Here is an 11,039-nt window from a genome sequence, read left to right on the forward strand (position 1 = left end):
AACCAATGATCTTTGTTGTTGAACCCATGACACCATTCAGTGGAACAGTTCACGCAGGAAGAAGGTGAGCAGGAGATTCCCTGATGACTGGTGGATTAATGCATTGCTCAGTATGGTAGGTCCATACGAGGAAAGATGGTGCCAGGTCCTGTCTTCAAACTGTACTAAATTAGCTGCTCCCAGCTGGGGCAGGGGTGGGGGTGCTCTAATTCGGCTCAGTGCCCTGGGCTACAGCAGGAAATATAACCCAGGGTTCCCACTCCGGATTACTATCCATTGACTCCTGCTGCAAAATACATGTGTGTAGATGTTGGTTGAAGACGGTATCAGGCTTGACCTCGATGTTCCACCTCCCTCCCACAGTCAAACAGCCTGCCAAAAATCACTGTCAAGGCTCAGTCTTGAGGAATGGCCATTCTGGATATCTGGTAGGACCTATATCCTAGCATGACATGGTGGGGGGAATTTCAACCCCCCCAAGACCTGGGGGGGGGGGGGGGGCGGTTTAAAATGTCAAAAATCCAAAACCCGACCCCACCCTGCCTTCAACGCGTCCACTTCCGGTTTTAACGGAGGTGGGTTGGGGGGGCGGGAAACTATCCTGCTCTCAAGAGGCGGGTCGATTATTTAAATATGTTAATGAGGCTGCGTGCCTCAATTTTACCAGAGTTTTGCATTTAACGGCTGCTGGCCGGGTTTCCCAGAGCTCAGGAAACCCGGCAGCTGAAGGGAAGTGAGAATGGCCGGATCCAGCAGGTAAGTGCCTTTCCAGCACTGCTTGTGGGCCAGGAGGAGCAGGAGTGCATCCCCCCGCCCCCACCCCCGTCCCCCCCCCCCCCCGTCCCCCCCAAGCTAACTTGCTGCGATCGGCCTCCCTCCCTGCGATCCGCAGACCCCTAGCAATCCGAAACCCCCCGACCCCTGATCCTCTCCCCCGACCCCTGATCTCCCCCCGATCTGCCCCCTGATCTCCCCCTCCCTACCTCCAATCTCTCCCCCGATCCCCGATCTCGCCCCGACCCGCAATCTCTCGCCCGCCCCCCAATCTACTCCTCCTGATCTCAACCTCCGATCTCCCTCCTCCCGACCTCCGATCTCCCTCCCCCTGACCTCCGATCTCCCTCCCCCCGACCTCCGAACTCCCTCCCCCGATCCCCAATTACTCCCCTGACCTCCGATCTCTCCCACGACCCCCCCCTTAACAATCTCCCTCACGGCCTCCACGATTTCTGTCTCCCTCCTTCCCTTCTCTCCGCTCCTCGGCTGCGGCCTACCAGTGCAGGCCTTCCCGCCCGTCAGCCAGCCAGCCTCGCAATCTGGCTGCCGGCTGGGAAATGGAGAAAAAAGTTGGCTGCCATTCTTGCCATATGGAAATCGGGCATTGTTGAAATGAAAGTTAATTCCAGCCCCTATGTAAAAAATATAAACAGGCCAAGCAACCTGGCACAGCTCTGTACACTCACGGAGAATAGCCTGGCACAGCTCCACATACCTGTAAATGACCTGGCACAGCTTTGTACACTCATGGATGGTCTGGCACAGCTCTGTACACTCATGGATGGTCTGGCACAGCTCTGTACACTCATGGATGGTCTGGCACAGCCCTGTACACTCATGGATGGTCTGGCACAGCTCTGTACACTCACGAAGAATAGCTTGGCACAGCTCCATATACCTGTAAATGACCTCGCACAGCACTGTACACTCATGGATGGTCTGGCACAGTTCCGTACACTCGAGAACAGCCTGGCACAGCTCTGCAAACTCATGGAGAACAGGCTGGCACAGCTCCACAAACTGGTAGAGAATAGCCTGGCACAGCCAAGGACACAGCCTTGTGCAGTCTGGCACACACAGGGTGAGCAGGCAGGTACAGATTAGCAGCCTGGCACAGGAATATTGACCTGGTAACACATGAGATAAAAACCTCTCACATTGATGGAGAGCAGTGTGGTACAACCTGACTCCTCCAGGAAGAGTACACAAACTCCACAAGATCACTGTCACCTGGCAACACTACTTTTGTCCTGTTGCTGCGTTTTCAGAGCCCCCTGTAAAATTGGAGCATCAATTACTGCAATGCACTAATTTCACCTAGTTTGTTTTCTGTAGTTCCGCCCAGTATTGAAGGTAGCTTGGGCCGTCCTCTGAAGACAAAAGCAGCGGTTGGCCATTCTTTGACGTTAAGGTGTTCCTCGAGTGGTTATCCACCTCCTGTCCTCACTTGGCTCAAGGATGGTGTCTCGTTGACGAGCGGTGAAAGAATACAGTTCGTGGCTGGAGGAAAGACCCTTAAGATCGAGAATGTTAGAGAGAGTGACGCTGGCACCTATATATGTATGGCTACCAGTGCTGCAGGAGAACAGCAGCTGCATCACACCGTGGAGGTCTTAGGTAGGAAAACTCTGCTGTCATCTTGAGGGCTTCAAGGAAAGGATATGCGCTGTTAGTAGTGCCATGGGTTAGCACTCTGTGCTTTCTCCTCTAGGGTCTGGGTTTAAGTCCAGACAGATGATATATTGAAAGTCTCCTCTTTGTGTTGGCTGTAGGAGTCATATATGAATTGACTTGGGGCAGCGTCAATCTAATTTCTGGTGAAAGCAGATTCAGTAGTAACTTTCAAAAGGGAATTGATATATACTTGAAAAGGAAAAATTTCCAAGGCTATGGGGAAGAGCAGGGGAGTGGGACTAATTGGATAACTCTTTCAAAGAGCTGGCACAGGTACAAAGGGCCGAATGGCCTCCTTCTGTGCTGTAAGATTCTATCAGTCTATCACGGGACTCGATAGGGTAGATGCTGAGAGGATATTACCCTTCATGAGGGAATCTAAAACTAGGGGGCATAGTCTCAGAATAAGGGGGTCGCCCGATTAAGACGGAAATGAGGAGGAATTTCTTCTCCCAGAGGGTCGTGAATCTTTGGAATTCTTTACCCCAAGAAGCTGTGGAGGCTGAGTCATTGAATACATTCAAGGCTGAGTTAGACAAATTTTTGATCAGCAAGGGAATCAAAGGATATGGGGAAAAGGTGGGAAAGTGGAATTGAGGTAAAAATCAGATCAGCCATGATCTCATTAAATGGCGGAGCAGGCTCGAGGGGCCGAATGGCCTACTCCTGCTCCTATCTCTTATGATCTTATGATTCAGCCCATATATCTCATCCCATTGGTCTGCCCACCGATTTCTCCACTGTTTTTGTCTTCCTGCTGTGGCACCTAGTCCGTAACCTTCATCATACTGAAGAGCAGTTTAATTTACATTTTCTGAAGTTAAATTTTAAACTTTTACTAAATCTACTCAATGATATAGGGTCATATATACAGCAATCCCTACATAGGTGCACTCACTTGAGTTTGTTCCTGTACTATGAATTCGCTGATAGATCAAGATAGATCTTTAAGTTTGGGAAAAGGGCCTTAAGATCAGGAGCTTTACAGAACGTGATGAAGGCATCTACATCTGTGTGTCTACTAGCGCTGCAGGAGAGCCCCAGCTCCATTCCCTAGTATCGTTGTTAGCTGGGAAGATTCTGCTGTCACCTTCTGTGCCTCAGAAAAGGAGAAGTACTATCAGTGGCTTGGAGAATACAGCTGCAGCTCCCTTGGTTTCCAAAGCAGTGATTCTGATAATGGGGCTGGTTTCATTGATTTATGGAGAAAAGGTCCCTTACCTGGTGAGTACCCAGCTTTACTCATGTTGCCATAGGGATAGACAAAGTGGAGCCCGCACCTTTCCCCACAGGGAAGGAGGAAGAACTGGAGGAAGACTCACTCCATTTGCTGTTGTATACATCCCAGCACCTGCATAAAGCATTTGGTTTGGACAATTTAATGAAGAAGGGACTTACTTGGATGCAAGTAAGACATTGAGCAAGAGAATGGGTTCGATATAGAAAGATTGTTTATTAACGAGTGTCAGGCAAAAACACTGCTCTCATTTGTACCAATAGTCCCTCCTCAGCTGATGATTGGAGAGTCTTCCCATGTGACTGTGACGGTTGATAATCCGCTGGAGCTGACGTGTCAAGTAACTGGTCACCCACCACCGAGAATAACGTGAGTTCCTGTTCCAGTTTGTTGGGCGAGTTGCTGACATATTACGTATTGGGTAATGGTAAATACTTGTGCTTGTCTGATACAGTTTTAACACGTCTGATAAATGGTTGATGCATCTCTCTGTGTCAACTCCCATATTTACAGTGTAGGTATGCAGAGAAGCAAGTAATGAGAACAGGTGAAACTGTGTCCAGTGATGGAGCAGCTGGTATTCAGCTGGTAATCATTCTCCAACACCTCAGATGGGTACTGGAAACGGTATACATCTCATATACATTGGAACACTGCATATCACATCAATGTATACCTGCCTTCCTTGTGCTTTGGCAAGATCGCCAGTCATTACAGGATCCATTGTCTTAAACATATGAAAACCATTTTGTGTCCTTTTTCTGTGAGTCAGAAGTTGACACCATCCTGTCTATTACCAGTCATGTATATAGGCTGGCATGATCTGGCACCTGCTCATATATTAGTCCCATTGAGGCAGATTTTGATGTGATGTTTCACTGTATGAATCTGCTGTCTGTGTATCACTGTTTACCATTACTCGTGTATATGTAATACTATTTACCAATGGGCCCAATGGCCTCCTTCTGTTCTGTATCATTCTGTGTAACAATACTCATGAATATGTTCCACTATCTGTCATTACTGGTGTATGAGTTGGGCTGGCCTCAAACGCAGAAAAAATCCGTTTCCAGTGGTGTGCCACGGGGCTCAGTGTTGGGTCCCTTGCTGTTTGTGGTATATATTAATGATTTAGACTTGAATGTAGGGGGCATGATTGGCAAATTTGCACACAACACAAAAATTGGCTGTGTAGTTGATAGTGAAGAGGATAGCTGTAGACTCCAAGAAGATATCAATGGGTTGGTGGAGTGGGCGGAAAAGTGGCAAATGGAGTTCAACCCGGAGAAGTGAGAGGTAATGCACTTAGGGAGGGCAAACAGTAAAAGGGAATACGCAGTAAACGGGAATATATTGAGAGGGGTAGAGGAAGTGAGAGACCTTGAAGTGCATGTGCACAGGTCCCTGAAGGTGGCAGTACAGGTAGATAAGGTTGTGAAGAAGGCATAGAGAATGCTCTCCGTTATTAGCAGAGGTATAGAATACAAAAGCAGGGATGTAATAATGGAACTGTATAAAATGCTGGTAAGGCCACAGCTGGAGTATTGTGCGCAGTTCTGGTCACCACATTACAGGAAGGATGTAATTTCTCTGGAGAGAGTGCAGAGAAGATTTACAAAAATGTTGCCAGGGCTTGAAAGTTGCCCGAGGAGATTAGATAGGCTGGGGTTGTTTTCCTTGGAGAAGAGGAGGCTGAGGGGAAACTTGATTGAGGTGTACAAAATTATGAGGGGCCCAGATAGAGTAGACAGGAAGTACCTGTTTCCCCTAGCGGAGAGTTCAAGAACTAGAGGACATAGATTTAACCTGATTGACGAAAGGATTAGAGGGGACATGAGGAAAAACTATTTTACCCAGAGGGTGGTGGGTGTATGGAATTCGCTGCCCGAATTGGTGGTAGAGGCAGGGACCCTCAACTCTTTTAAAAAAGTACCTGGACCTGCACCTAAAGTGCTGTAAGCTGCAGGGCTACGGACCGGGTGCTGGAAGGTGGGATTAGAATGGGCACCTGGTTGTTCATTGAGCCAGCGCGGACATGATGGGCCGAATGGCCCCCTTCTGTGCTGTATCTTTTCTATGGTTCTAAGAAAGCTAAGCCTCTCCAAAATGTTGTAATTTTTTTTTAATGAGCAGCAACTTCCAAACCAAATTAATATTTTTTCTGAGTATCCAATGGTATCCCAATCCAGCCTAATGAAGCCTGATTTCACATTTCCTGTCCTTTTTAGATGGCTGAGAAACAACATTCCACTCACTGAGCTCGATGGCGCACGGGTGTCAGCTGACCAGAGCAGACTTTTGATCCCCCGTCTGAAGCTGGTGGATGTTGGTCGTTACGTCTGCATGGCCAGAAATGAAGCAGGGGAAAGGAGAGGAGAATTTGACGTCATAGTTCATGGTACAACACTTACCATTCTATACCATGACAATTTATGATTGTGATTTATTGATAATTTCACTACCCTGGGCATTCATGTGTTACAAGTGTTATGTTCAAAAACACTTACTCACATCAGAGGTGTAATATTCCAGAGATGTGCTGCATTCTGGAATTCATTTAAAGGATTAAAGAGTCCCACACCCTGAAGTTTAATATCTCTTTCATAAATGCACCCCTCCATAATATACATAGAACAGAAAGATGGAAAGAGGTGAACGGAGAAAAGGCCATTGCCCCCTTCAAGCTTATTTTTTCCCCAAATCACACACCATGATCCGTCTATGCCATCAAGAACTCTGTCCCATTCATTTAATGTCCTGACGAGCTTTCTGACTTTTCCCTCCCCCAACCCGAAAGGTAAATAAAGCAAAATTATATTATTATTAGATTTTCTCTCCTGTAAGAAAGCTCTCATTCTCTACGAATTGGGCTGTACCTTTATACTCCCAGTCTCTGGCAATATAGTAAGCAGGAACCCTTATCACAGAATAAGTCTGCAGTTCCAGAGATTACCCCCTGGAGTGACAGCAGTGTTCCCCTATTTAGTGTCAGGACCAAATCTATTTGTTTTAATGGACAAATTGCAGAAGAAATCAAGCAGCTATGGTGAAGTACTTCAGATGACGATAACCCACATAGCTTTGCAATTAACCATTATTAACATATAAAACTCAACTGATACCAACCTAGCTGGTTTGTCTCTGAGTTGGATGCATAATGAGATGCACAGTTTTAAGCATACATGAAAAGACAGAGTAAAAATACACCATAGACAAAATACTACATTTTGTCACCTCCCATATGCTGTGCCCGACACAGTTGCCTTCCTCGACCTGACATTTCCTTGGATCCAGCAGCTGAATCGACATTTATCAACTGTCTCGATTATTGACTCTATTTTGTTTTTATTTAATGTGGCTAGTGCCCCCAACGGTGAGGATTGTGGGAGCTGGGAGTTTGTCTATTGTGGTTGGTAAATCTGCGATGCTGGAGTGTGCTGTTGCGGGAATTCCAACACCATTGATCACATGGTTGAAGGACGGACGTCCACTCACCGGAACAAATGGGAATCTTAAGGTAAATAAGAAAGACGTTGCTGTCCTACTTCACTGAGATGTTAAACAAAGGTTCCAGAATGATGGAATGAGCTCTACCAGGCCACCGAGGGGAAGTACTGAGTTCCCTCCGCAGGGAAAGGAGGAGATTCAGATTTAACGTGCGGACGTAAGGGTCTGGAATCTGCTCGGCCTTTATACATTTCTTCTGAACAACTTTCTCTTCTTTTCTTCAACGTGCTGACTCTTGCTGAGGTACAGTTCCGAAGCCACCAGTTGCCCTCTAGTAACTGCCGGACTGGCCAGTCTTTATGTGAACCGAGACGATGAGCGTAGGCAGGCCGTTCAACAGGTGGAGGGCAAATCTGATCCTGTTCTTGGTCCTCGCCCAATATCCAGACACATGTGCATTCCAGCTGGAATCAGAGTAACGATCAGGAGTGGGAACCTTGACTATTTTTTCCTTCTCTAACTTGGACCATCATGCCATCTCTCAATGAGGTCATGTTCAAACGTATCCTCTCATTTTGGTTTATTTACGCTATATAGTCAGATTCATCCCTCAAGTCCTTTCAACTTAGGGCTTCCCCAGTGCTCCGTTCTGTCTTCTACTCTGTCCCTGCTTTATATCAATAACCTTCCCCACTCATCATCTAACAATATCTACTGCTTTGTTGATGATTCCATTCTACATTCATCAACATTTTTCAGATCACATGCCCCCAGTGCCCACAATCACCATTCGTCTCTGCAATGGCTGAAGTGTTTCATTTTGATCTCCCCAGTTTCCTTCAATAAGGCCGTCAAACTTTTGGTTCTTCAAAAAAAAACTGGGCTAGAAATCAATTTAGGGCAGTTTTTATGCGCTAAACGGACGCAGGGAACGAAGCCTGCACCCGAAGATGGAGGCCTGAGGATCGTGAGAATTCGTTCCTCGGGCCTCTTCGCAATAATTACAGTGAGCTGCCATAGCATGTTGCAGGATCATGTTAGGCCATCTGCCTTGCCGGCAGCATCCTTCAGGTAAGTCTGGCGGGAGTTGGTGGGGGGGCTGGTGGGGAGAGAACGGGAGGTTTGTTGGCACGGACTGGTAGCGGCCCTCGGGAGTGCTGTGGAGTTGGGAGGACCACGCCTGCTCTTCCTGGCTCCACATGAAGAAAAAATAAAAACTTACTGCTTGTTGGCAGCTGCTGGTTAGGCTGCAGCAAACACTGGAAAACCTGAGTGGAGCAGGCCCAGCCCCATTCTTACTCATTTTTTTTATCTATTGACATTCCTGTTCTCACCATTTCTGACCTCAAGAGGAATGGCTACATTTCCTCTTTTGCTAAAGTTGCCTCCAAGAATCCCTTTCCTTTTTCCATGTCAAACAATTCTTTCCGTTCAACAAATCTTAATTGTCTATGAAACCCAAGACTTGAACACTGCTCCCATATCTGGGGAATCTCTTCGAGCGCCTGTCATGCATTCCTAGACAGGATGTGAGAAAATCTTTTGTAATCTCTCTGTCTTGCAAACTCTCTCTCAATCACAATCTTTCTTGTCTTTATCAATAACGATTATGGTCACGATCCTCTGAACTTTCCTTCCTTGTTCTTTCTAAGCTCTAAATACACCATTCTATACGCACATCCTCCTCCTTACACCCATCAAATCAAGACTCTGTCTCCTGATTTAATTCTTTTCTATGTCCTTAAAACTATGGAATTTCAATTCTCCCTCAGTCTTCCGATCCTCCTAAAATCTTTAAGCTTTTAATACTGAAGCATGCCATCACCTAATCCCCATTTCCTGGTTAACCTTGTCTCCTCTTGTATTCTGTCAGTCTTGGTACATCCTGCACTATGGGGCCATGATCCATTGCCTTGGTTTCTCAATAATTTTAAAAAGAACAGGCCAAACACAGCACCCCTACATAAGGTTGCCAATCCTCCAGGATTGTCCTGGAGTCTCCAGGAATTAACGATTAATTTTCAACAACAACAACTTGCATTTATATAGCACCTTTAATATAGTAAAACGTCCCAAGGCGCTTCACAGGAGTGATTATCAAACAAAATTTGACACCAAGCCACATAAGTAGGTATTAGGACAGGTGACCAAAAGCTTGCTGAAAGAGTTAGATTTTAAGGAGCGTCTTAAAGGAGGAGAGAGGGGTAGAGAGGTGGAGAGGTTTAGGGAGGGAATTCCAGAGCTTGGGGCCTAGGCAGCTGAAGGCGCGGCCGCCAATGATGGAGCGATTAAAATCAGGGGTGCGCAAGAGGCGCAGAGATCTCGGAGGGTTGTAGGGCTGGAGGAGGTTGCGGAGATAGGGAGGGGCGAGGGCCATGGAGGGATTTGAAAACAAGGAAGAGAATTTTAAAATCGAGGCGTTCCCAGACCAGGAGCCAATGTAGGTCAGTGAGCACACAGGTGATGGGAGAATGGGAGTTGATGTGAATTAGGATACGGGCAGCAGAGTTTTGGATGAGTGCAAGTTTATGGAGGGTGGAAGATGGGAGGCCGGCCAGGAGAGCATTGGAATAGTCCAGTCTGGAGGTAACAAAGGCATGGATGAGGGTTTCAGCAGCAGATGAGCTGAGTCAGGGGTGGAGACGGGCGATGTTACGGAGATGGAAGTAGGCAGTCTTGGTGATAGAGTGGATATGTGGTCTGAAGCTCGTCTCAGGGTCAGATAGGATGCCAAGGTTGTGAATGGTCTGGTTCAGCCTCAGACGGTGGCCAGGGAGAGGGTTGGAGTCGGTGGCTAGGGAACGGAGTTTGCGGAGGGGACCAAAGACAATGGCTTTGGTCTTCCCAGTATTTAGTTGGAGGAAATTTTTGCTGTCAGACAAGCAATGTGACAAATGAGAGACAGTGGATGGGTCGCGGAAGGTGGTTGTGAGGTAGAGCTGGGTGTCGTCACCGTACATGTAGAGTCTGACGTTGTGTTTTTGGATGGAGTCGCCGAGGGGCACCATGTAGATGAGAAATAGGAGAGGGCCAAGGATAGATCCTTGGGGGACTCCAGAGGTAACAGTGTGGGAGTGGGAAGAGAAACCATTGCAGGTGATTCTCCGGCTATGACTTGATAGATAAGAATGGAACGCAGTCCCACCCAGCTGAATGATGGAGGAGAGGAGTTGGAGGAGGATGGTGTGGTCAACCATGTCAAAGACTGCAGACAGGTCAAGAAGGATGAGGAGGGATGGTTTACCACAGTCACAGTCACATAGGATGTCATTTGTGACTTTGATAAGGGCCGTTCCATTACTGTGGCGGGGCAGAAACCTGATTGGACGGATTCAAACATGGAGTTGCGGGAAAGATGGGCACAGATTTGGGAGGCGACAACACGTTCAAGGACTTTGGAGAGGAAAGGGAGGTTGGAGATGGGGCGGCAGTTTGCAAGGACAGAGGGGTCAAGGGTGGTCCAGGTCGCTGCAAGTATTGCAGGAGAAACATCATAGGGCCAGTAAAAAAAATTGTGTGCTTTTTTCAATTTCTTTGAACACTTGCGTTTATTAGTCGTCAGATATATTGGCATTGAGAAAAATGGCTATTTGACTGACAGTCAAGATTCATTCAATCGAGTAATGAAGAGTTTGTTCACCTTCCAATTGGCGTGGGAAGGTGGTGAACTGCGAGGATGGATGTGTCGAGTGACCAATGACGGGAGTGGTGGGGGGGGAGGTGGCGGGGTGGTTGGAAGTAGGAGGTCATGTGACAAAACCTCCAGGAATACGTCCAAACCGAGTTGGTAACCCCACCCGTACAGCACCTGAGCTCAACTAACCCAATTGTGACTGGAATTGACCCTGAGACCTGCCTGGTTTATATGGCCCATTTCTACACTTATCAACTGAGTAATTGGGAA

General features: G+C 47.2%; 1 protein-coding gene across 1 annotated transcript in view; it reads left to right on the forward strand.

Annotated features, from left to right (window-relative positions):
- LOC137300344 (hemicentin-1-like) overlaps positions 1–11,039 on the forward strand; it is a 270,914-nt gene that overhangs the window by 113,976 nt on the left and 145,899 nt on the right. The window contains exons 32-35 of the mRNA XM_067969428.1: positions 2,113–2,394; positions 3,952–4,057; positions 5,917–6,086; positions 7,051–7,205. Of these exons, the coding sequence (XP_067825529.1) occupies positions 2,113–2,394; positions 3,952–4,057; positions 5,917–6,086; positions 7,051–7,205 (713 nt within the window). The remainder of the gene's footprint in view (positions 1–2,112; positions 2,395–3,951; positions 4,058–5,916; positions 6,087–7,050; positions 7,206–11,039) is intronic.

This window comes from Heptranchias perlo, chromosome 31, assembly GCF_035084215.1.
Source record: "Heptranchias perlo isolate sHepPer1 chromosome 31, sHepPer1.hap1, whole genome shotgun sequence".
Taxonomy (NCBI): Eukaryota; Metazoa; Chordata; class Chondrichthyes; order Hexanchiformes; family Hexanchidae; genus Heptranchias; species Heptranchias perlo.